Below are 26,166 nucleotides of genomic sequence, written 5' to 3'. Positions count from 1 at the left end.
TCTTCCTTGCAAGTGGAGAGTACTCCTTCGCGCTTGCCACTTGTGGGATGACCTACTCTTTTAGTCACAGTACCTCGTAGCTGGTCCACACATCTCAGCTCAGCACATCACAAAAACCAACCTCCCCTCCATGGACTCTGTCTACACTTCTCACTGCTTCAGTAAAGCAGCCAACATTATCGAGGACCCCGGACACGGTCTTTTCTCCCCCCTCCCATCAGACAGAAGATACAAAAGCCTGAAAGCACATACCACCAAGGACAGCTTCTATCCCGCTGTTGTAAGACTATTGAATGGTCCCCTTGTACAATAAGATAGACTCTTGACCTCACAATCTACCCAGTCATGTCCTTGCACCTTATTGTCTACCTGCACTGCACTTTCTCTGTAGCTGTTATACTTCATTCTACATTCTGTTATTGCTTTTCCCTTGTACTACCTCAATGCACTGATGTGATGAAATGATGATTGAATAATTAACCAATTTACAAATGTCCATTTGAGTATTTGTTCAATGGCAACCACCATTGTTAATGATGATAGTACTATTGAGTGGCAAGGGTACATAGTTGATTCTAGCCAACGTACATCGGCTGACACCTGAAGCATGAATATTAACTGCCACATCAGCTCTTGCCTGAATTTTCTTCATCAGAACTCATCTGTCTTTCTATGCAACCACAGGAGATAACACACCTTTCTTTTATCTCCTCTCACAATCTCGGACTATGAACATTTTTTTCAGGTGAAGCAGTGATTCAACTTGTATTTCTTTCATTTTTGTTTGATGATTTTATTGCTCACAATGTGGTTCCCTCTGCACTAGGAAAAACAAATGTAAGTTAGGTGACAACTTTGCCATACACCTCTATTCAATCAACATGTCAGGCAGCATTCATGGAAAGAGAAACAGTTAACATTTCAGGTCTAGGACCCTTCATTGGAACTGAAACAGTGAGAAACAAATTAGTCTAGGTGGGCGAGAGAGATGGGAACTGTGCAAATTTCTCTGATAGGCTGAGATGATGTGGCAGTTACTTCCCAGATCTCCTTTAAATTCATGATATACAGTATATCAATGATTGGATAGGGGAATCAAGTGAAATATATCTAGGTTTACTGATGATACCAATTGTGACTTACGAGGAAGATGCAGAGTGGATTTGGGGGATGTTGGCAGGCTACCTAAGTGCACATGGTACATGGGATAAAATGCTGAAAAATGTGAGATCATTGACTTTGGTAGAAGAAAAATAGAAAGCCTAAGTATTTTTTTAACATTGAGAGATTAAAACATGCTGATGTCCAGAGAGAACTGGGTGTCCTTGTATATGAATCACTCCAAGAGTTTGAATACATGACTAATGACGTCTTACAGCAATCCTAAAGGGCCCTGGTGAGACCTCATCTGGAAATTGCAACAGGTCTCATCGCCCTACCAAGGAAGGATGCACTCGTGACAGAGGGAATACAACTCAGGTTTATTGGGTTGATTCCAAGGATTGAGGTGGGGCTTGTCCTTTGAGGAGAAAATGAGCCATAGGTAATGAATCGTTGGAATTCTCTCCTGAGGAGAGCTGTGGATGCTCAGTTACTGGGTATATTCAAGCCAGAGATCAACAGATTTTTGAAAATTAAGGAAATCAAGGAACATCAGGTTAGTCCAGCATTGATAAAGTGATCAGCTATGATCATATTCCCTGGAACACAGAAACAAGAGACTAGGTACCTACACCTGCTTCTATTTCTTATATTTTTATGAATGTTTGTACACAGAAGAGTCATGTTGTGATTGGGAACTGAAAGCATATAAATAAAAGTCCAGATTATTTCTCTTTGTAAGTTATCTTTATTCCCTGACTTTATTCTCGAATTATTGTGTGACGCAATATTTCTGTAATTGCTATGTCATAGAAGCTGAAACAACAATTCCACTGTTTAACCAATGAAATGCTCACTTCACATCGCATTGTCATTGTAATATGAATTGCTGCATCATGTTATAAATTATTAATGTTAAGATGATTGATATTTGCACACAGGAGCCTGATTCAAGGGCTAGAAAAAAAATGAAAACAAATTTCAAGTTGTGGGGCCACTTGGCATGTACAAGCACTGAACTCCATTCACATTACTTTTAAAGATCTCTGTTCCCACTATTAAGTGGTTGTCCTGTCCCTCAATCTAAGCTGTCATTCATTAGTGAATTGGTGCATTTGGTCACCCATTACAAAGAGTGTTTGAAGATCAAGTCCTTAAACCTGGCATGAACGTTATGGTCTACTGAGTAGCAATGATCCCTATTCTCCTGTTTACATTGGACTCAAAGCACTGGATAAATACCACAATGTTACCTCCATAAAACCTTCAAATGCACTGGCAGGATGGGTGAACCAACGTCAGTGGCTTCTGTCAAGCCAACACCTCCAGCATGAAAGGTTCTGATCATGCTCAACCAGCTCCAGTGAGTGGGTGACACTATCCACATGCCTGACACCAGATACTCAAAACAAGCACTCAGTTCTATCACAACAGAGAAAATGCTTCAAGGACGTTTTTGCAATGCTTGCTTGAAAAATAATAACATTCTCACTTCTTCATGGGAATCCTTGGCCAAAGGCCTCTCAAAATGATGGAGAAGCATCCAGGAAGACACCAAGCACTTTGTGTCTCTCCAGTGGGTCCATGTGGAGGCAAAGTGCAAACAACAGAAGCAGCACACAACAATCCAAACAACCCACTCACCCAAACCATCAAACTTCATCTGCCCCAGTCTGCCATTCCTGCATTGACTCATTAGCCAGAACTGTAGAGCCAGCAATTCATTCTTGATCCCAAGGGACTGCTTAGGAAGAGGAGTTTGGTACATTATTTAATGATTACTACAGCATCTAAACTGAGACCCCAGACTTACTTTGCATGTAATTTTTATGATACTAACCAAAAATAACTAAAACTGGATTAACAGGATGATTTGTATGTGCAAAATTATCCAGGAAATTACCTTTGTAAATTATCTAAAGTCAAACCTGTCATTGGTTGCTACCTAGTGATAACAACTGTAAGCAAATGCACAAAAAAAAATTCTCAGGGATTCTGGTTGCTGGAATCACACTTCAACATTACTTTGATTCCCACGCCTTCCTTTGTTGTTTCAAAAGCTTTGACAGCTTCTTCCAAGGGAAAGCGATGTGTGACCAGAGGCTTCACATCAATCCTCTTTGAAGCCAACATGTCAATTGCCACAGGCCACCTGGTGACAAAAACAAAGGAAAGAGAACAACAAAATAAATCTTAGCTGTTCTAGGCTTTACGAAGGAAGGAAGGGCAACACAAGGTTGGTTTACAGTGAGGAGTGATGTGGGAAGTATGGGAAATATTCGTACACCATCTGCAGAGATGTGGTATCAGAGAAAGTGGGATGTGAGATGGATGATTAGAGGTGAGTGCACCATTACCTTCAATGGATTCAGCCTTCCTTCCCACCCTTCTTGCCTCAGATCTTGTTACAGATGTTCCAGTTTTGGTCAACACAATCTCATAGAGTCATACACCATGGAAATAGGGCTTTCAGGTCAATGAGTCCAACCAACCACCAAGTACCCATTTAACTAATCCCATTTTACTTCTCCAAACATTCCCTTCAGGAGTGGGGGGATTTCTGAACTGCAAATGAGAGCAAGTATGATTCAGCCTTGCATATCCCTGCCAGTTTGTTGTTGTTGGCTCTGATTACTAGTCAGTTTGTCTTGCAAGAGAGAATGAAATGTGTTACAGATGCCATAGTGTGTGTTTGGATGATGTCATGGTTAAATTGTGGGCAGTTTATGAAAGTTGCAAGATAGGAATGGGAGGTTTGGCGTCGTGCTAAGTGTGCAAGGATGTTTGGGTGTTGAAGGCCTATGAATGTTAGGTCCCCAGGCCTGACTGTTGAGACCTGTTGGTGGGTGGATGTTGGGATGCGGTACTGATACAGTGGGTGGCAAATTAACTTGTATGTGCTGTCTCATTTTAAGTCATTGAACTTTGTGCAGGACTGCATTCAGATCTTCAAGGCTACACCCCTTGCATTCACCTCCACAAATGACATATTCTACTAAAGTATGTGGCTCCTGTGAATAGAGGACATCTCTTCAACAGGCAGCTATTAATTCCAACAGGCTGCAAAGATTTCTGGAATCACTTTCACTACCTGCTGTGGCCATCTTTAAGGAAAGCAGGCTGGCTTTAAGTAGTGTAACGTTGGGACTTAGTTTTACGCTAGCTACTCATGAAACTAAGTCCCAAGATTAAAAGTACTCCAATTGGTATTGGATGGTTGTTGAAATCATGATAGTGAACAAGCAACACAAATTATCTGCACAGTCTGCACCACCTTGAACGATTGAGAATTAAACATGTGTCGATCCCAATATACATTTTCCAATAAATATTTCAATAATTAACAAATTTTCACTTTTTACCATGTTCCCACCTGAGCCTACTAATTCACGCAAAGATGAATAGTAAATAAATATGAAGAATTAAAACTGGAGTACATAGACAAAGATATTTCTGTACATATAAAACATGTGTTCAGGTGATGAGTGGGATGGCAGCTGGGGACCTGGCAGGAAAGTGCATGACCCATGGATTTGTCATGATCTTATTTAATGGAAGGCCATGCTTGATGGAATGGTTATGTGTCCCATTTCTACTTCTTATGTTCATGTTTTAGTAGAGTTTCTCTTACAGGAGCAATAATCAAGTCTGCAATGGATTAAATTTATATGGAGTTAAGAGAAGCAAGTGTGAAGTAGAACTTTGGGCACAGAAGAGAAATTCTGCTTCTTTGAGTAGCAGGAAAGAGGTAAAGTTCCATGTGAATCTCGAGAAGTTGGCAGGCACTTCAAGTCTGCTCTAAATTATTGCAAATCGACCTAGTTCAAATAATTCTAAGATACTTAATGACTGTTTTCATTTATCTTTTTAAACAATCAGAGTTTATCAGAACAAAGTTGTTCAAGAAGAAATACGTGAGCTGGAACTTTCTACTAATTCGCTTATGTAACTTGTGAAACATTGTATTAGGACCTCTGCTGAAGTTATGGGTGCTAATTAAATGAAGCCAAAGAAAAAAAACGCTGTCTGTAAGGAGTTAGTATGTTCTCCCCGTGACTGCGTGGGTTCCCTCCAGGTGCTCCAGTTTCCTCCCACATTCCAAAGACGTACACGTTAGTAGGTCAACATGTGTGTGACTGGGCAGCACGGGCTCATTGGGCCAGAAGGGTCTGGTACTGTGCTGTATAAATAAAGTTTAAAGTTCATTTGTAAATAGGTTGAAGTGTATGATTTATTATTTCATACTTACGTGTTGCAATATCTGAAAACTCCCCGAATATCTACTTCCCGAATTCCCACTTCTAATACTGGGATGTTTGCTGAAGGTTCACCCAGACCAACCAGAACCAAAACCCCTCCAGACTTTGTTGCCTAAGAAAACATACAAAACACGTTTGATGAATAACACAACTTCATTCAAAATTTTAGTAGGTCATTAAAAAATTTATGCCAAAATTCCTCCAAAATTACAGCCAAGATTTTCTCATACCAGAGAATTTCTTATTCAACATCCCTTTATAAAAGTCTATTGCAAATTATACATTTTTTAATATTCATCAATTTCAGAAACATATGCTGTTTCACCTTCTTTGAGGCTTTTATTTTATTCTATTATCATCCATTTTGTCATTTAAGCTCTCCCATCATCACAGTATGTTAGAGCTTGCCTTTTGCTCTCTCATCCCCATTTGTTTCTTGCATCTTAAAGCCTGGTTATGTTCATTTTTTACTACTTCTGTTGAAAGGTCACTGACACAAATCATTAACTCTGTTTCTCTGCCTAATGAGCTGAGTATTTTCCATTTTAGCTCAGTGCTGGATTGGTCCCCAGTGTTCACCAGTGCCTCAAAGCTTTTGAACAAAGCAATGGAATGATATAACAGTAGTAATATCCTAAAACTCGTGGTTTTATCAGTTACTGTCATTATGAGCCTTCACTATTCAAACCAACAGATTATCTTGTCATTGAGAACCACAGTCAAGCCTAGTATAGTCCTCATTTGCTATTTATGCATGTTCACCAGCACTTAACAGTTATTGCTTTGGAATCCAGTGAGAAGTGGCTGAATTCTCCTTTTTCAATGTGGAAAACTAGTTCATCCCTGAATTCTAGTGAGGTCAGCAGCTTAGCACCAGGTTAGAAAAGTGGCCTGCTACCTTCAGGTCAGCTGCTGAGCTAGCTATGTCTGTTTTCCACCTGCATTTCCATATTTAATAATTGGCTCCTGAACATATTAACTTTCTTTAAAATTACACAGTTAACAGAATGTAAAATGTCATACTCAGTTGTACTTACATGGACACCTGCTTGAATACATAACTCTGCCCCAGTGCACTCAATAGATATGTCAGGCATAGCTCCACCAAGTGCATCTCTCACTTTTTGGCCCAGTTCTTTGCCACTCATGTTTTTCTCAACAGCAATGGTGAAAGTAGCTCCCATTTGCTTTGCCTTGTTCAACCGACTTACTGACAGATCTGCAACAGAGCAGTGAGTTTCTTATACCTGGGTTATATCTGAGAAAGCTTTACATTGGCAGTATATATTCTGCAAATGTGAAATTTTTCAGATTGCCAGAATTATGGCTATGTATCATCTCTGCCTCATTCTTCAATTTCTTTCCTCCATGAGAGTGTTGATTCCTTGCTGGTGATTATAATTCGGCTAGTTACCCTCCACAATCCTCCCAAATCAAAACCCAGTTATTAATTTATTTAACCATTTGCATGCCATTACCCAGCTCCCCATTTGTTAGTTTTCTATAGTTGTAGCAAACTAAGGTACTGTCTCTCTGAACCGTACTATTAGGATGCAGTAATTTTTTTTAAAAGTTAAAAAAATGATTAAAAAGTAAACAATTTCAAGATGCATTATAATATTGTACACAGAAGTAGCTTTGGTTAGCTTTACATGGAGATGTGGCATAGGCACAAAGGAGAAAGTGACATCCTTTATAAAGAAACTATTGTAGAGACATGAGAGGGAACCAAGGCTAATTCTCTTCATGATGCAGAGGCAGTAAATAGAGAACTAAAGCTCAGTAGCATTTAAAGATATAAAATTATGTGTTTTTCTCCCCCATGTGTAGGCACAAATACATTTAATCAACCATCATTTTTAAAGCCTATAATAAAATAATGGTACATAGATTCTGAATGGAGCACACAATGTGTTAAAAGACATTTTCTTGATCTAGAATTTCTTACGTACCTAAAATTATGACAAATAACTTACCACAGATTAAAACCTGAGATGCTCCCATGGCCTTGGAAACTAGCAGATTCACAAGCCCAACTGTCCCTTCAAGTATATACAAAAAAGTCTTGTTAGAAAATCCCGTGGCCAGGTACCTCAACAGGAATGAAGTTTGGAGAAAAGGTGTCCTTGATTCTCTGGTGAATTAAATTCTCCAGTTTTTATATTACAGAACAAGTTATTTGTAAGATTTAAAATAGATTTATCAGAAATTCTGTAACTATTTGTTGGGAATCTTTCAAAACAAACACTATACAATTCCATACCGGGATATATATCTATGTTGTAGCGACTCACCGTCCGAGCAAGCGAACCGGCTCGGCGGTCGGGTCGCGCATCGTTGAAGCGGCAAGGCCCAAGATGGCGGTGGGCCTTTGTCTTCCCCGAGCGACAGGGAGAACCCGCGCGTGGGAAAGGTTTGATGATGTGGCGTATACGTCATTGCCGTTTTGAGTGGGCAGGAACAGGCTCTCTTAAAAGGCCCGCGCAAGGCGGGAAAATAAACCAGTTCTGTTCTGAAACTCTACGACTAGTGTCTTGTGTTCATTCCGCGGTAGCAACCACTACAATGTTATAAATGGTAATTTCTATTTTTTTTAATTAAACAATTGCCTTCCCTTCTCTCTTCTCCAACATAATCAGTGAAGTAAATGCTTTCAGGCCACAAGAGTTTATAGATTTATTATTCTGAAGTACTTTGCTACAAAGCATTTTTACTGGTTAAACCAGTTATTTAATCATTAGTTCCTGCACATGAACATTGTGCAAAACAACGCATCTTTAAGAATTAAAACAAGAGTTTTGTATATGTAACTCATTCTCACATTTTTCAGATGTGTCTTTTACTTCACAAGTTATGTTATTGATCTACAGTCACAGTTATTATGTATGCAAAGGTTCATTTGGTTGTTTGGTTAATTAACAAGTTTAATGACCAGCTATTTGCTTTATACACAGTGTTGTATGCAGGATCATTGTTAAGCTGGACTCAGGTAGAAATTCAAAATTTTCTTCAAATAGTGCTTGGGAATTGTTATCATCAACCTGAACCATCTGACCAACAGCTTCTGTGAAGAATGATGTGACCATTGAAGCACGACTGCATAGATTGTGGGCTCAAAATCTGGACTGGGACCTAAACTCACTAGATTCTGACCTAGAATTGCCATGAACAAAGAAGTAATGACTTAACTTTGATGAAATACAGGAGTAACAGTACTGTAAAGTTTAGTCTGAGCCTATTGACTATGGCCTTCAATACATGTTCACATATGCAAACAAAAATAGATTATTCTGTATAGAGTAATAGTCCCTGGCAGTTTGAGAGGCACCAAGTATTCAGAGAACCAGATGACTGAACACATCTGTATATGCCAGCTAAATCCATCTTTTCAGGGGCATTGTTTTAAAAAAGAAAAAAAATGCAAAATTGGACAACTAAAACACCAAGTGTACGTTAATAGTCTCTTAGACAATTAATTGCTTACCTGCTCCTAAAATGAAGACCTTGCTACCAATTGTTACTCCCCCTCTGCGACAGGCATGAATTGCAACAGAAAGAGGTTCAATCAAGGCACCTTCCTCAAAGCTCACAGATTCTGGGAGCCTGAAACAAGGAAGTATCAAAATTACCTGTAAAAAATTGACATTGACTGAAACGTGACAAGGATTTATAGGACCATAAGACATAGAAGCAGAATTAGGCCATTCAGCCCATCCAGTCTGCTCTGCCATTCGATCATGGCTGATTTATTTTTCCTTCTCAACCCCATTCTCCTGCCCTCTCCCCATAACCTTTGACGCCCTTACAAATTAAGAACCTATCAACCTCCAGCTTTAAATATATCCAATGACGTGGCCTCCACAGCCGTCTGTGGCAATGAATTCCACAAATTCAACACCCTCTGGCTAAAGAAATTCCTCCTCATCTCTGTTCTAAAGGGACGCCCTTCTATTCTGAGGCTGTCCCCTCTGGTCCTAGGCTCTCCCACCACTGGAAACATCCTCTCCACATCCACTCCATCCAGGCCTTTCAATGGCCTTTGAAAGTACAGTGACCTATTCAGGCCTTTCAATTTACGAAATTGTGCTCACAGCAGAGTTTCAATCAATAAGCATCCACGTTAGAACTTTGAACAGAGGTCACACATCCTGGATGGAAAATAGAACATTGAACTCTGCATCCAACTCTAACAGGCATTTGTGCAATGGGAGACAAATTTCTGAAATACACCACCAACCTCAGTATTTTTTATTTATTAAACAGTATTTTTTTTTACAACGCTTTTATATTAAGACAATCTAAGACAACTATACTGAAAAAAATCTTTGGATTTTCTTAAATTACTGAAAAAAAGCAGATTATCTGTACATTATTACATTACTCTCTGAAAGACTTGCTGTGAGCAAACTGGATGGCATGTTTCCTTCTCTTACAGCACCAACTACACTTCAAAAGGATTTCATTAGTTTCTTCACTTCTGAGGGAAAATAATAATGCCCAACAATGGGAGAGAGACCAAGTCTTTGACTTTCTGGTCTCCACCGTGTCCCAGACCTACCCTTCTGTTATGTCTGCCCAACATTCCTTTACTGCAACTTAAAAGTTTGTTTGATCTTTAACCTTTCCTAGTTCTGAAGAAAGGTCATTGACCCACAATATAAACTACTCCTCTCTCCACAGATGCCACCTAACCTGTTGAGCATTTCCAACGTTTTCAATTTTTATTTCAGATTTACAGCATATGCATTATTTTATAGTTAATTTTTATGTTTTCTCTTTTTATGAAGGGATGTCAAAACATAGTTATACCTTGTTTGCACAAATATCTATTTGAATAACCTGTTTGGTAGTTAATTATGGAACTCTCATTTTCATATTCATCATTGCATAAAGTGACAAGGGCATGAAGTGGAAATCCTGCAGGCAATCCAGAAAATTATAAACAGATATATTGTTTATTCAGGACACGTCATCTCAGATTGCTTTGAGAAGAACGCATTCTCATAGACATGGCCAATAGGTATCACTTTTGTAAAGAGCACAATAAAAACTGATTATTCAAGCCTGAATTCACATTTCCTTAATGATTGATGGTAAAAATAGGATTTACCTCAGATTAAAAAGTTTAGATTTTACAAGATTGCAGCAATTTTCATACATGGAAATGTCAAACATTCTACCATCATAAATACACAGTATTAACTATCCATAACATAATGCCTCAAGTGAAGCTGCCAGGAACATTTCTCCACATAAATTGACATTCTGGTGACTCACTTGTAACAATAATTGGCACTGTGTGTGTTGTATTGGCAAAGGTGTCCATCATCAGGTGGAGTAGCAGAGAAGAATATTGTTGGGGAGAGGTTGTAACGTCCAGTTCTGCAATACTCATCATTTTCCCTGGGGATCCCTGGTTCAATGGCAACTCTGTCACCTGCGGCAGATAAAATACTAGGTCATATAATGTAAACACATCAGTATAGGGATATACCATGTGGATGATACCCTTGGACAAATTGCCTTTATATCATGTCTTGACATGAAGTTTATGGGGCACTTAACTAACTTAATACTGTACATCAAAATAAGTGCTACATCTTATAAAGGGGGTTTATCTCATGCAAGGTCTGTTCCTCTTGTTTTCAGATATGTCCACATAAGAAAATGGACATTCATGTGCTAGCCTATCTTTGAAACTCTCTACCTGATTGGGAAAATAATCTGATGACCCAGAGATAAAATCTCAGCCACAAATCCACTGAAGACTCCAGATTTAAAATCTGGCTTGGATAGCTGATCTCTGCTGGGGCACTGGAACTGGGATTAAAATTGTAGAGTCATACATCACGGAAACAGGCCCTTCAGCCCAACTGGTCCATGCCGACCAAGTTTCCCATCTAAGCTACTCCCATTTGCCCAGGTTTGGTCCATATCCCTCTAAATATTCCTATCCATGTACCTGTCCAAGTACCTTTTAAATGCAGTTAATATACCTGCCTCAACCACTTCCTCTGGCTGTTCATTCTATATACTGACCACTCTCTGGGCGAAAACGTTGTCCCTCAGGTTCCTATTTAATCTCTCCCCTTTCATCTTAAACCTATGCCATCTAGTTCTTGATTCCCCAACCCTGGGAAAAAGACTGTGTGCATTCACTCTATCTATGCCCCTCATAATTTTATATACCTGTAAGATTACCCGTCAGTTTCCAATGCTCCAGTGAAAAAAGTCCCAACCTGTTCAACCTCTTTCCATGACTCAGTCCTCAAGTCCTGGCATTATCCTTGTAAATCTCGTCTGCACTCTTTTCAGCTTAATGGCATCTTTCCTATAGCAGGGTGACCAAAATTGAAACTTGTCTCTGTGTTCTGAGTTGAAAAAGTCAATTGTTTTTCTTTTGAAAAAGAGTCCTGTTGGATGGCATATTCATTGCTGGAGTGACCACGATTGACTATTTTCATGTCTGTACTTGAACAGCATTCACTAACCAATAGTCACAGACCAGAGACCTAGTAGTGACCATTGCCTGTGACAGCAGGTTCATGCGATTCCATGGATGAAGACTGCAGGGAAGAAAAGGGGATTGGTAGAGTGATGGTTCATTCCATGAACTGCGACATGATACACTTTTTGAAACTAGAACCAATTTCCCCTTTCATAGCCTGCAAAAACGTGAGTGCACTTCAGCTCTCAGAAACTTGGCATGTATTATTGTTTACAAATTTCCCCTCCAAATTCATTCAGCATATTTTGGTTTCACATAAATCCAAGTCACACACATTGGCATCTTCTGAGGCATAATAAAACTCATTGGATCGGTGACTGACCTGGTTTAAGATGTTTTACTCCAAGTCCCACTTTAAACACAGTTCCCGAGGCCTCGTGCCCCAGAACCATTGGTTTTCTCATAACAAAATCTCCAATTCTTCCATGTTGCCAAAAATGGACATCAGAGCCACAGATCCCAACTGAATGCATCTTCAGCAAGACTTCTGAAAGAAACATGTAATTAGCAAAAATTAAAACCTTTGAGATCCTGCATTTTAAAGTTGGTATCCTTTATATTTTAGAACGTCTTGGTGACTCCACAGAAATTATTTGTCAAAACAAAGAACTTTAATGTTGGATTTTGCGGAGAGAATAGTCACACAATGTTAAAACAAAAAGTTCTGTCACAATACAATAAAACGCTACTGAAAGAATGTTGATATTGTAGCCCCACAGGCTGTAAATAATAAAAAATTAATCAGACCAACTCACCTTTGAGCAGCACCATTAATTCACATCCAATCAGATTTGCAACCCTGCCATAGAACCGAAAGATCTTTTATCAGTGTCACTAATGGCATCCTTTGTGATCGTGACACGGGTTATCTATTCTTCCTCATCATCTTGGCCAGATTTTTTTGTTATACATGTGACAATACCATTCCCAAATGTTGTCCAGCTGGGTGAGAAGACACTTACTTGGTTCCATTCATGTTTATCCTGACCTATCCAGTCTTCTCTTCTACCTCTGTTACCTCTGCTAACCCTGTCCCCAAAGGATCTTCATGTCGCCCCTCAGCAAAACCGTCAGAAAACATAATGTCATTTTCCACAAATAAGCTGATTACATTTAGCTCTACTTCACCATTACTTCTTTTGGGCTCTTCACTGATTCTAAGTTGTTAGACTGTTTGTTTGACATACAGCAATAAATATTGGGAAACCTGAAGCCAGTCTTTCTCCCCACCTTAAACTCTGTTCCCTAGTCCTCACCCAGGCATCTGAATAAGACAGTTGCAACTTTGCTGAAATATATCACCCCAAGAGAAGATTATGAGCACATATCCATGCCCCCATGGTCATAGCATCTCCCGACTCTGTCCCTGTATTAATTCATCTGCTGCCTCAACCTTAACCCAATGCTTTAATATCTCTAGATATCACTAGTCCAATCCACTTTTATCAGCTTTGCTCTTTCTGCTTCAAAACTTGATGATATTCAAAAGTCTGCTGCTGTGCCCTAGGTCCCATTCACCTATTCTCGCTAACTACTGTCCTAGGTGAAGCAATGCCTTGATTATAAAAGTCGTTAGCTTTCAAATCCCTGTAGTTTTGCTCTTTTCTGTCACTTCTAGCCATGTAAATCTCCAGGAAGTCTGACCTCTTCCAAAATTGGTCTTCAGTTGCTGTACTATTAGTGCCTATGTTTTCAGTTGTATAAGATCTAGAATTTCCTCATAAACTTCTTTGCATCTTTGCCTTTATTTCCTCCTTTAATTCACTCCTTAAAACCTACCCATGACTAAGCTTTTGGTTATCTATCCCAAAGTCCCCTCATGTGGCTTGGCGTCAGATTTTGTTTGATAATATTCATGCAAGTTAAATATGCTGTACAAATAAAGGACACTCTTGATCTTTTGTTGAAAAGGCTTGAACTCTGCTCTGGTCGACACAGACACAGGTAGTCAGGTGGATATCCTTGAAACCCATGAGACGGGCAGCAAAAGCTGTGAAAAGATTGGTGTTTAGACAAAAATAATTTGAAATAATTTGTTTTCAAGGTAAGCAAGGTTAACAGTACATAGGGAAGCTTAATATCATTAATTTTCCATTGGTGTGCAAGTTGTACAGTTTGAATTAAACATTTAATCATCAGTCCTTATCTATATCTTAGAAATAAATCATCTTAATAATGTCTGCATCAGACCAAGTACAGAATAGAGATTTGAAGAAGAACAGTTGGAAATGACACACACATACTTAGATCATATCACAAGGCTATTAAGTCAAGGAAATCACTCACAGAAGGTATCCATGGCTGATACAAATTTATGATGGTGCCATTATTGTACAACATGATCCCTCAGTGGTAAAAAAAAGTTAAAACTTTTAAACAAATTTTTAAAAATTTAACATTTTGAGAAATATAGACGTAGTCAAGTTTCCTTCTCAGGAAAATAGGACTAGAATTAATTTTGTTCCTGCTATTCATGAAATACAGCTGACTGATAAGAAAGACAGAACACCAAAGCTCTGCATTTTCAAATTTCACTATACATAACTGCTGACTGCAAGATTGCTTTAATAGTTTAATTGTATCGGCATTCCACCAGGGTAGCCCTTTAAAACTAGCTTCACCCCTCACATTAGAGGACACTGTCTTAGATTTCTCAATAAACAATAAAAATATTTGCCCCAAAATGCTAACATTCTCAACATTCCATTAATTAACATAGAATTTGACTTAAAAATAGAAAATGCTGGAAATGTTCAGCTGGTCACACAGCATAAATGGAGAAAGGTTATTGACTTTTTCACTAGAACTGTATGATGATATAGATAAAAAGCTTTTGAGCATGCACAGAAGCAGAGGTACCAAGCTTTAACACAATAACTTGTTTGTCACTCTGCAGCTATTACTTGGCCTGCTGAAAGTCTCCACTGCTTTCTATTTTAATTTCAGATTCAGTAGTGTGCTTTTATTTAGAATTAATTCATTGTCATAAACTGGGAATCTATATTAGTCCAATATTTTCTGTTTACTTATTTAAAGTTACAGTGCTAGGTATTAAAATAAATATGAATTATTAAGGCATGAAAAACTTACCATTAGGGCCTGGTTCTGGAACTGGTCGCTTTTCCTGTGAATATAGAGAGGATGACAATGTACTCGAGAGAGGTCGGAGCCATCATGGTTGTCTCAAATAATATAATCCCAAGATTCTATGTCACAAATAGAATGGAATGACAAGCAGGAGTACACAGTACCTGTAGTCATTCAAGAACTACCTGCATATTCTGATTAGGCTACAGTTCTAGTCTTTTGGATTACGAGCTAAATGAAATGACTGTCATCATTCATGTGTATCTAGTGATCTTGCAATTACAATTCCAGTGATCTGAGTTCAATCCTGCCCTCTGGTACTATCTGTGTGGAGTCAGCCAGTCCTCCCTGTGAATCCATGTGGGTTTCCCCCCATGTGCTCCGGTTTCCTCCTGCACCCCAAAGCTGGTAAATAACTATAAATTATCCGTAGTGTAGGTGGGTGGTAGGCATGTAGGAGAATTAGTTACAGGGAACTACATGGGGGAATGGGATTGATAGAAAGTCGGCATAGGCTTGATGGGCTGTAAGGAAATGGGAATTGCACATGAGACTGTTCTTTGCATTGTGCCTTCACAGGACTAGCAAGAGCCATCATTTTCTAGCTCTTTTTCCTCCTTTTTAATTGCTACAAAAGATTCGACTTCCAACATAATTTCAGGTAAAATGTTTTGTTTCTTAACGACTCCCTATGAAACATTTTTCTAAAACACTTAATTTGTTCTTTAGGTGGTGCCTTTAAAATTATCTCCTCCAGTTGTGAATTCACAAATAGGTAGAGGCAGATTTTTTTTCAGGGATGATTCATCAAAACCTTTCAGAAATGTGAACACACGTTGGAGATAGCCAGATCTAACACGCTCCTAATTTTTAGTCAGTCCCATTTGGAACAAAAAGTCAGGGCCATCTGAAGACTTATTAAAGTGACCTTTGCTCTACCATTCCATGCCACGATTGTTTGCATTGCGAGCATTCACCTTAGATCAGTTCTGGAATTCTACAAAGTTCATAACCTAATTCATGATTAGGAACTTCTCCAGCACCAAGCTTAACAAATGTACAACTTTAAAAAAGCTAATATAATCCCTTGTATGTAGCATATTACTATATAGGATAAAAAATTATGCAAGTACTAAGAAATTATTAATGGTACTATGAGCTGAAAGATATTTGGGTAAGTGCATTTTCATATTCTTTTAATGAGTTATTTAAAATCTTGACAACAAAAGATCTAATTTTAGTACCAGTTTTCCTACTTAATTACACAGTCATGAAAAAATATTTGCGAAGTTAATCAGATGTTCTAAGAATGAGCGTCACATATACCAAATACAGTCACCCCCAAGCTACCGTTCTACTCAAAGTACACCGCTTCTAAAGTCTGTCCAATATCCAAGAAACGCCCATTCAGGAGTAATTAATGTTAAGCTAAACTGAACAACCTTCTTCCACTTTTTATTTTCAAGTAACATGATTAAGATCTGATAAGTTTGTTAATGTTCTAGTAATCAGAGAAATAAAATAAATTCCTTTAATAGTTACATGTGAATTTCACTATTCTTCTTGGATTTACAAGTCAATTGTTCTCAAATTATTGATGAAAAGAGAGTGTAATTAAATGCTGCCTCTACGTTTGTCCTTTCTACTGCAAAATCAGCACTTTCACCCATCTCACTTCCTGCAGTTATAAAGTTATAAAACAAGACAACAAAGGTAAATTGGTTACCAGTCTCAGATCGTTCTTTTCATAGAGCACCACAGACAGGTTTTCATGCTGCGCCATCTTCAATCCCACAGATTAAAATATTTAGCATTCACTTATACCTGCAGCCGATGACCAATTCTAGTCCAAGTCCAAAGGCCCTGTTATCACTGACCGTGACATTGAGCTGATGTCAGAGATGTGTGCTTTAACTGAAAAACAGCACAAATAGAAACTTTGGAATACATTTTACAGGAAAAACAAGCAAGAGTAATAGGAATTTATAAGTATTTCACCAACTACAGAGATCCGTTGCTACAATTTAAAAGCAATAGAGTAAAACAATGAGTGAAGCCTGAACTAAATTTAAAATACCATGATCTAATGAATTCTTTTCAATCCCCTCTTTCTCTTTTGCCCATAATCATTGTGTGGAAGGTTTTTGTAAAAAAACACAATTGCTTTAATCTTCTCTTTGTTAAAATCAAGACAATCCACTACTTTAAAATGTGTCAAAACCAAATAGTGAAAGCATTATACTAGTTTGTCATGAGATGGGGAAATCCAGCAGAAACCAGTTTTATAACTTCTAGTCTTGCCCAGATCAGGTGACGTGGCATATCATCGGTTGGATTGTCTAACACAGAAGTTCCCAAACTGACTTTGTTACACCCTGTGTCAGAGAGTTTTTTTTTCTGTTCTCCTCCATGCTAATTAATAGGCAGTAAATAGAAACTATTTGGTTTTATAATTACATTCCCTTCTAGGTTGACTACACCTCCACCAATTTTAAAATCTAGGTCCCAAGTCTAAGATCTGCCCACCTTTGTTGTCTTTTTTCTTTTGTATCTTATTTCACACAAGTACCTCTAAGAACCTTGTACTTTGGCTACAATTGCCCTGTGACAACTGCAGGAGATGATGTCACATCTCTGGTCTATTAAGTCTTGTTCTTATTTTCCACGCAGGTACTCTGCAATCTGAAAGCCAAAATGTAAAATAGAGGACAGAACAAGTCAATTTATTTGCCTTCCTGTGGTGCTACGTTCTAAAGTCTACATAGTGCATTCAGGAATAGTGAGGATTTCATCATTTTAAGAATGATTGGTATTTACAGTATGATATTTATTTTATTCAAGTTGGGTTATTTTTGGGTTTACACATGTCAAACATGCAATTATTAACTCCAGACATTCAACAGTTCAAATTAAATTTCAGAATTCTACAAACTGCACTTGTACTGCAGGGCAGGCATGGTAGTGCAGCGGTTAGCATAATGCTATTACAGCGCCAGCAACCCTGGTTCAATTCCCGCCACTGTCTGTAAGGAGTTTGTACATTCTCCCCGTGTCTGCGTGGGTTTCCTCCGGGTGCTCTGGTTTCCTCCCATATCCCAAAGACGTACAGGTTAGGAAGTTGTGGGCATGCTATGTTGGTGCCAGAAGCATGGCGACACTTGCAGGCTGCCCCCAGAAGACTCTACGCAAAAAGATGCATTTCACTGTGTGTTTCGATGTACATGTGACTAATAAAGATATCTATTGCATTAATGTTAATATCTATTTGCTTTACAATTAATTTATACTTTGCTCAAACAAATCACCCAGCCCCAGGACATTTCATGAATATACCATACAACAAGCCAGTTGAAATGCTGCAGGTATTTTAGACTACAAATAACAGGACGCAGTGTCATAAAGATTATTCCACAAAAAGGAAATTGCCTTTCGAAGATCGTGTGCAAAATAAGCTTGAGCAATCAAGAGACTCAAAGATATAATCTAAGTGAATATAACAACAGAGTAAGACAACATGACATAGTTGGAAACACAATCTTTTAGATGAGACATTAAACCAAGGCACCTTCTGCAATTACACTTCCCAGTACAACAGCCCAACATTTACCCTTCAAACAGCTCACTGAAATTTGCTGCTCACTTATCTCATTGCCAATATGTGACCTTGCTATGCACAACCATTGGGTTTCTCTATATTGGAATACCAACTGTAATTTATCTGTAAAATGTTTTGGGATATTCTGAGGTTATTCACTTTATGAATGTAAAATCTTTATTTAGTCAGGAAAAGTTTAGATAGCATATGGAAGAAAGCAAGTGCAAGAGCTATCAGAAACAATTATGCAATTAAATTTTCATGAAATACATGTTGTACCACATATATTCACTATTACATATACAATCCTTACCATCATTAAAAACCAAGGACTACATTTAAAATGAGGGTCATTATTGCAACTTTTCCTTTGGCACTATTCTTTTTAACACTTTTATATTAGCAAGACCATGAACGGTTGACAAGGTTTTCACATTCAGTCACATGCATGATATCAGGGGTGCCTTTTCTATGTCTTCAGTGTTTAAATATCACTCATTCCTTGATCAACAGATCTGAATGAAGTATTAGAATAGTTAATCATTACTTCCTCTGCCTTCTATCATTTTGACAATGTAGCTTGTTGTCCCATTACTACATTGAAATACTATTTGGCATGGATTTTTCACATTTAGCCTAGGCTTACAAAGTTTTTATCTTCATCCTTAGATATTTCAACTCCAATCATGGGGTATATAAGCCATCCATTTACTCCTTAGTATAGCACTTTACACCTATCTGCACCAATCATTCTGTTTTTCACTTACATATTATCCCTTCCAATCCTTTCAGATATCATTGACCTTCCTGTTTGGCATCACCTGCAGATGTGATCCATTTATTTTGATTCTGAATCAAGATTGTTTATATAACTTAGAAACTACATTTGTCCCAATATCAAACCTGCAGCACCCCATTCATTCGTTCCCCCATCCTGAGGTATCTTTTTAAATATGTAATGGTTGTTTCCTATCCTTTAACGGTTTTCTCATCTGTTCCTTTCCCATAGCTTGCTGACTCCCCTTAATTAATAGCTCTTCCTTGTGGAAAGTAATAACAGGACGAAGCCTTTGAGTCCACTCTGCCATTTAATTCCAAATCAACTTTTCCATTGTCATTTTATACATATTTGATCAATATCCATTGCTAGCTTAACTACTAAAATGCCAACATTTACAAGCCATTTTAATTCCTCTCCCCATTCCTACACTGACCTGTCTGTCCTTGGCCTGCTCTACTGCCAGGGTGAGGCCAAACACAAACTAGAAGAAAAGCACCTCATACTCCACCTGGGTAGTCTACAACCTGACAGCATGAACATTGAATTCTCCAGCTTCACCTGCTCTCTCTCTGTCCCTTTTTTCTCTCTGGTCTACCCAGTTCCTCCCACACACACCCACCCAACCCTCCACCCCACCTACTATCACCCAGTTCCTTTCCCCTCCTCCACCTACTCCATCTGCCCATCACCCATGCACTCCTTTCAATGCGTCCCCTACCCCCACTGTTCCCATCTTTTGCAAAGACATTGTTTGAAAGTCCAGTTACACCATTTTTCTTAGAGTCATAGAGTAAGACAGCAGAGTAACAGGCCCTTCAGCCCAACTCGTCAGTGCTGACCAAGTTGCCTAACTGAGCTAGTCCCACTTCCCTGTGTTTGGCCCATAAAAACTCCGAATTTTTCCTATCCATGTAACTGTCCAAACACCTTTTATATGTTGTAATTGTACCCACCTCTAGCACTTCCTCTGGCAGCTTATTCCATATACTCACCACACTCTGTGAAAAAGTCGCCCCTTAAGTCCCTTTTAAATCTTTTCCTTCTCACTTTAAACCTATGCCCTCTAGTTTTGGACTGGGGAAAAGACTTTGGCTCTTCAGCTTATCTATGCACCTCATGATTTTATAAACCTCTATAAGGTCAACCCTGAGCCTCCTACGCTCCAGGGAAAGAAGTCCCAAGCCTATCCAAGCCCTCCAGTCCCAGTCACTTCCTTGTAAGTCCTTTTTTGCATTATCTCCAGTTTATTGACATCGTTCCTATGGCAGGGTAACCAGAACTGCATGTGGTACTCCAAGTGTGGTCTTGTACAGCTGCAACATGACATTCTAACTCCTGTACTTAATATTCTGACCGATGAAGGCAAGCATGCCACACACCTTCTTCCCCACCCTGTCTACCTGTGACATCACTTTCAAGAACTATGTACCTGCACTCCTAGGTCCCTCTGTTATATAACACTCCCCAGGTCCCTACTATTTGCTGTGCAAGTCCTGCTTGCATTTATCCGAATTAAATTCCATCCACCATTTCTTGGCCCACTGGCCCAGTTGATAAGATTCCATTGTAACCTTAGATAATGTTCTTCACTTTCCACTATACCACCAACTTTAGTGTCATCTGCAAACTTACTAACCACGCCATCTACATTCTCATCCAATCATTAATATAAATGTGAACAACAGTGGATGCAGCACTGATCCCTGTGGCACACCACCGGTCATAGGCCTCCCTCTGAAAAACAACGCTCCAACCCAACCCTCTGACTTTTGGCTGGTTTCTTATACAGGGCAATAGCAGTATCCAATACCAATAGTTAAATTTCAGATGCTTACCTATTCCATACTGTTGCATGGGCATTTGGAATAGTATGTACTAAACTAAGTGATATACATAATGGTACAGCTAAAAAAAATTATACTTGGGTAGATCTGAGGACAGAACAGAGAGGGAGGGGAAAAAAAATTATACGAGCAAAAAGCCAAATCTCAGAACATTTCTACATAGAGAGTCTCTCTGCACCTTCAGGGAACTGGATGAAGCAGAGTAGTGGCATGCATTTATGTTTTTTTTTAAATTTGCTTCTCAGATTCCCACACCACTTCTAAACTGGATCAAAACATTTTGTATAGTATGTGACAGCATGCAGCCCTGAGGTTGGGATGGGGGAGGGGGGGAAATATGGGGAGCTTTTGCTTAAATTTTAGTCCAGATCTTGTGAGCAGATGTGAGTCAGTCAAAGCACTTTCTTACGTGGGTGCTCCTGGAGGTGTTCAGCAGGAGTGTAGTCTGTAACACCAAGATAGGCCCTTGCTTTCTGCCACTATTGGGCATTTTCAGGAATAGATTGGCAGCTAGATGCGGGCAACAACACAAGAAGGAAATATATGTCTCTCTTAGATTATTTGCTGAAATGTTATCCTTGCATTACATTAATTGTGCCTTCGACCAATTTGTTTTACTTAGGGGCAACCCAATTTCACTATTAGTGATCAAAAACCAGACAGGACAATATCAACTACTCTTGGAGCAGAAAAGACGAAACAGGACCTGATAGAGGTGTACAAAATTATGAGGAGCACAAATGGGGTTGATAGTACAAAACTTTTCTCCAAGGATATCTAAATCTAGAAAGCATAAGTTTAGGGTAGGGGATAATGAGTGTAGAGAGGACCCGAGGAACACTTTCAGCCAGAGGTGGTTAGAATCTGGAATGCACAGGGGAATGGAGGCGGGAACTCCCACATTAATACCATCACTTGAACTGGTAAATGTGATTAGTAATAGATGGCACTTTGGTGATCAGCATGGACGTGGTTGGCCGAAGAGCCCGTTTCTGTGCAATGACTCCGAGTCCGACAGAATGTACCGGTTTGAATGAGGTAACGAGAGAGAGAGAGAGTGGTGACCGTCAGTCACTGGGGAAATTACGCCCGGATTTCAGCCGAGAAACGACTGCAGCTAAATCGCCGTTGGGCACATCCTGAGGGGGTTCTGGCAGGCTCCGGGGGCAGCGCGCGCCCGCCCGCCCCGGGGTAACGGGAACGCGCTCCGGGGGGGAGGGTGACGGGAGCCCACTCCGGGTACGCGCTGGGGTAACGGGAGCCCGCACGGTAATAGGAGCCCGCTCCGGGGGGGGTGGGGGGGGGAGGAGAAGGGCGGGAGCGCGCTCCGGGCACGCGCTGAGGGCAGCGCGCGCGCTCGCACACCGAGAGGGCGGGAGGCGGCCGGCGAGCGCGCTCCCGCTGCAGGAACACCACCGGGACAGCGCGGGTCCCGCTCCGAGCACACACCGGTTGACGAGGAAGGAGGGCACCAGGGACACCGCTGCTCCTTGACCCGGCGCCGCCCGCTCGCTCGCTCGCTCGCTCTCCGCCGACCGGCCGGCCGGCACCTCCCCCGCCACTCGCTGCGGGTCTGGGCGGCGGACCGCTGCCGGCTCCCTATTGGTCAGACGTGATGCCGATCAGGAGACGTCACGCGACAGCCGCGCGCCTGTCAAACCCGCGGCTCGCGGTCCAACCGAACACCGGCCGCGCGCCCGACCGTTACGGGGGGAATGGCATGGCGGGAATGGTATGGGGGATAGGATGGGGTGGCATGGAGGGATGGCAATGGGGTGGCATGGGGTGGTATGGGGTGGCATGGGGTAATGGCATGGGGGATAGCATGGGGGTGGCATCGGGGAATGGCATTGGGGTGGCCTGAGGGATAACGGGAAAATGGCACGGGGATGGGATGGGGAATAACATGGGGGCATGGCATGGGGGAATGGCATTGGGATGGCATGGGGGTGGCATGGGGATAACGGGGGAATGGCATGGGGGATATCATGGGGGAATGGCATGGGGATAACATGGGGGAATGGCATTGGGGTGTCTTGGGGATAACATGGAATGGCATGGGGGATGGTATGGGGGAATGGCATGAGGGATGGCATGGAGGGGGTGTTGGTAAGGGGAGGAGGCATAGTGGGAGGGGTTGGTATGGGGGAAGGGATTGGCATGGGTAGGTTGACATACGAGAGAGGGCTTGGTTGGGAGAAAAGGATGACACTGGAGTGAGGGGTCGATATGGGGGAGGGGTGGTCAGAGGTAAGGGGTTGGCATGGGGAGAGAGACGACAAGAGGGCGAGGGGTTGGCATGGGGAAGGAGGATGACATGATGTGATGGGTTGCATGGGGTGAGGGGTTGACAATGGGAGGTTGACATACGGGAAGGGTTGGCTGGGAGAAAGGGGTGACAATGGAGTGAGGGGTTGATATGGGGTGAAGTTGACATATGGGACAGTTGGAATGAGGAGGAGAGGTTGAGATAGGGAAGGAGGAAGACATGAGGTGAGGACTTGACAGGGAGGAGTGGTCAACATTGGGGAGGTTAACAGTGGAGGAGGTATAAGTGTGGGATGAAGACATGAGAGGAGGGGTTGACAGGGAGGAGTGTAACATGGGTGAAGAGGATGAGTGATATGGGTAGAGGGTCTCACATGGGAGGAAGAGGTTTACATGGTGGGAGGGGAAGTTTGACATTGGGAAGTGAGGAAAAGCATCTGGGAGGGGATAGGTTGTGGGGTGAGAGGGAGGGAGAAACAGGAGAGGTAAGATGAGGGAAGAGAAACAAAGGTGACATGGGGAGAAGGATGATAGAGAGGTATTGACATTGGGTGATGGCAGGATTACAAAGGAATTAAGATTGGTGTGAGGGGTTGAGGTTGGCTGTTAACATTGGTTTGGGGAGGTGGATGCTGAGACCCCCAGCAATAAGTGCAGAGCAGGACATTTCCCCCATTTCTAAAATTGATCTGGAAATTTGATCTCATTAATGTAGTTTATTCAACAATGAGAGTTTGAAAATCTACTTCTCCCAGACTGAAATATAGTTTCAACCATTTATGCATCAATTTGTATCACTAAGAAGAGTCCACTGTTTGAGATTCAATGAGTTGAGATTCTGTGTTTTAAATTGCAAGGGGCCTTGAGATTATGTGCAGGGTTGAGACTGTAGGGACTGCATTTGTGGAGTATTGTGATGGGGGGATTGAGTTTGATAGGGTTGTGAATGGAAAGGTTAAGATGATTGCAAATTGTTCAGGAGTTTGTTGAGATTGAGGTTGTTGATTTTAGAAGAGGTAATGAGGATGGAGGTGGAGCGGAGTGGGTATGGACTAGGTTTGTGGAGATTGGATTGGTTTGATACAAATGAGTTGAATTTTTGAAGAAGCAGTGACAAAGTTATAGGCAGCAGAACAGGGAGTGGTGTGGGAAGAAGTAAAATATCAGATTTGTAATTGCATTAGTATGTAAACATAGCATGAGAGACAGAACTAGGGTGCTGTCTATTTAAAGCTGTCACATGATGTCCTGCATAACTATTTTAAGCTTTAAAGTACTTACCAGTTTGTTTCACTTTTTAGTATGGGAAGATAAACCCCCTCAAAACTCTGGCAACTCTGTGCCTCCATGTAATGACATCAGAATCGACCCCTTCATTTCAAGTGATGTCTCGTAATTAATAAAATATGAACATCTTTCTTGGGCTGGGGGATCACAGAATTCATAACTCCAGCCTTTGAGAAAACATCAGAACTTGCGGCAAAGACAATTCATTTTACTTGCTTTCACGAAAATGAACACAAGGTAACAATGATATTTTACTGAACAACAGTAGCTAGCTAACAGCTGAGGTTTCTAAAATGCCAGTGAGATGATATATTACTGTGTCAAGTCATGTGTATTAACCTTTAAGGATAACAGCCAGGTAAAGTATGCAACATTTCCATTTCCCACAATGCCATTTTCCACAACAGCCAGCTTCTAACAAAAAACAAACTACTGGAGGAACTCAGCAGGTCAAATAGCATCTGTGGGGGGAGAGAAGTTGTCAATGATTTGGGTCAAGCCCCTGTATCAGGGCTGAAAGTGGAGAGGAAATATAGTTTAAAGAAGAGAAGGCAGAGATGAGACAGGAACCAGTAGGTGATAGGTGGGTGAAGAAAGGTGAATGACGGGCAGATTGTCCCAGGTGAGAGAGGTGGAATTGAGAGACAGAGGCAAGTGGGAGATAGGTGGAAGCAGGCAAAAAAGGGCAGCTGGAGCCAGGTGGGGGAAGGGAAGGTGAAGGAGGAGGAGGGGAGAGTGACAAGCAGAATCACAAAGGCTACCAGTGCAGGAATCTGATAAGTGATAATCAAAACCATTCGGAGAGAGATGAAGGGCAGATGAGGGAGGGAAGCCAGTGAGTGAGATGGTGGGGTGGGTAGCAGGTGGATATAGCCAGAAGGAGTGGGATGCAAATAGGTGATGAGGAACTGAAAGGGCACAGACATGGGAGAACCAGAGGTGGATCATAAGGATATTGGGGAAAACACAGGAGGTGAGGGTTACCTGAAATTGGAAAATTCAATGTTCATAACATTGGGTTGTAGGCCACCCAGGTGGAATAGGAGGTGCTGTTTCTCTAGTTTGGTCTGCAAATGTCCCCTAGTCTATGCTTGGTCTTGCTGATGCAGAGGATGCCACATCAGGAGCACCAAATGCAGTAGATAAGGTTGGGGGAGGTGCACATAAATCTTTGCCTGACCTGTAAAAAGCTGCTTAGGTCCTCGAGTGGTGGTGAGGGAGGAGGTGTAAGAACAAGTGTTGCAACTCTTGTGGTTGCAGTGGAAAGTGCCAGGGAGGGTTGGGTAGGAAGGGAGAAGCAGACTAGGGAGTGATGGAGGGAGTGGTCCCTAAGGGGGGCAGAAAAGAGTGAGGAGGGGAAGACAAGTGGTGCAATCCCTACACAGCTGGCAGAAATGACAGAGGATGATGTGCCAATGTGGAAACTGGTCAGGTGA

General features: G+C 40.9%; 1 protein-coding gene across 3 annotated transcripts; it reads right to left on the bottom strand.

Annotated features, from left to right (window-relative positions):
* Window positions 1-1,987: 1,987 nt before the first annotated feature.
* On the bottom strand, window positions 1,988-22,757 carry LOC127585281 (sorbitol dehydrogenase-like). 3 transcript variants are annotated; one of them, XM_052042622.1, is made up of 10 exons: window positions 22,625-22,757; window positions 16,682-16,869; window positions 14,959-14,992; window positions 12,191-12,355; window positions 10,638-10,797; window positions 8,845-8,963; window positions 7,337-7,402; window positions 6,398-6,579; window positions 5,351-5,472; window positions 1,988-3,253 (listed from the first exon to the last, which is right to left on the bottom strand). In XM_052042622.1, exons 2-10 carry the CDS (start codon window positions 16,736-16,738, stop codon window positions 3,088-3,090), a joined length of 1,071 nt encoding a protein of 356 aa, XP_051898582.1. In that variant the 5' UTR covers window positions 16,739-16,869; window positions 22,625-22,757; the 3' UTR covers window positions 1,988-3,087. The 3 variants fall into 3 exon arrangements, with proteins under 3 accessions (XP_051898582.1, XP_051898581.1, XP_051898583.1); XM_052042621.1 differs by lacking the exon at window positions 22,625-22,757 and adding an exon at window positions 17,525-17,637; XM_052042623.1 differs by lacking the exon at window positions 22,625-22,757 and adding an exon at window positions 17,033-17,171.
* Between the last annotated feature and the right edge of the window lie 3,409 nt (window positions 22,758-26,166).

Source organism: Pristis pectinata, chromosome 32, assembly GCF_009764475.1.
Source record: "Pristis pectinata isolate sPriPec2 chromosome 32, sPriPec2.1.pri, whole genome shotgun sequence".
NCBI classification, from domain to species: Eukaryota; Metazoa; Chordata; class Chondrichthyes; order Rhinopristiformes; family Pristidae; genus Pristis; species Pristis pectinata.
The sequence above is the reverse complement of the archived record's forward strand: the minus strand, read 5'-3'. Positions and strand labels throughout refer to the sequence as shown.

Excerpts from the sequence above, each read along its gene's own strand:
- LOC127585281 (XM_052042622.1), bottom strand. The coding sequence starts at position 16,738 with ATGGCGCAGCATGAAAACCTGTCTGTGGTGCTCTATGAAAAGAACGAT. Across the intron at positions 10,798-12,190 it reads AGTAAAACATCTTAAACCAG|GTGACAGAGTTGCCATTGAA; the intron begins GTCAGTCACCGA and ends TATCTGCCGCAG. Across the intron at positions 5,473-6,397 it reads GTATTCAAGCAGGTGTCCAT|GCAACAAAGTCTGGAGGGGT; the intron begins GTAAGTACAACT and ends ATGTTTTCTTAG.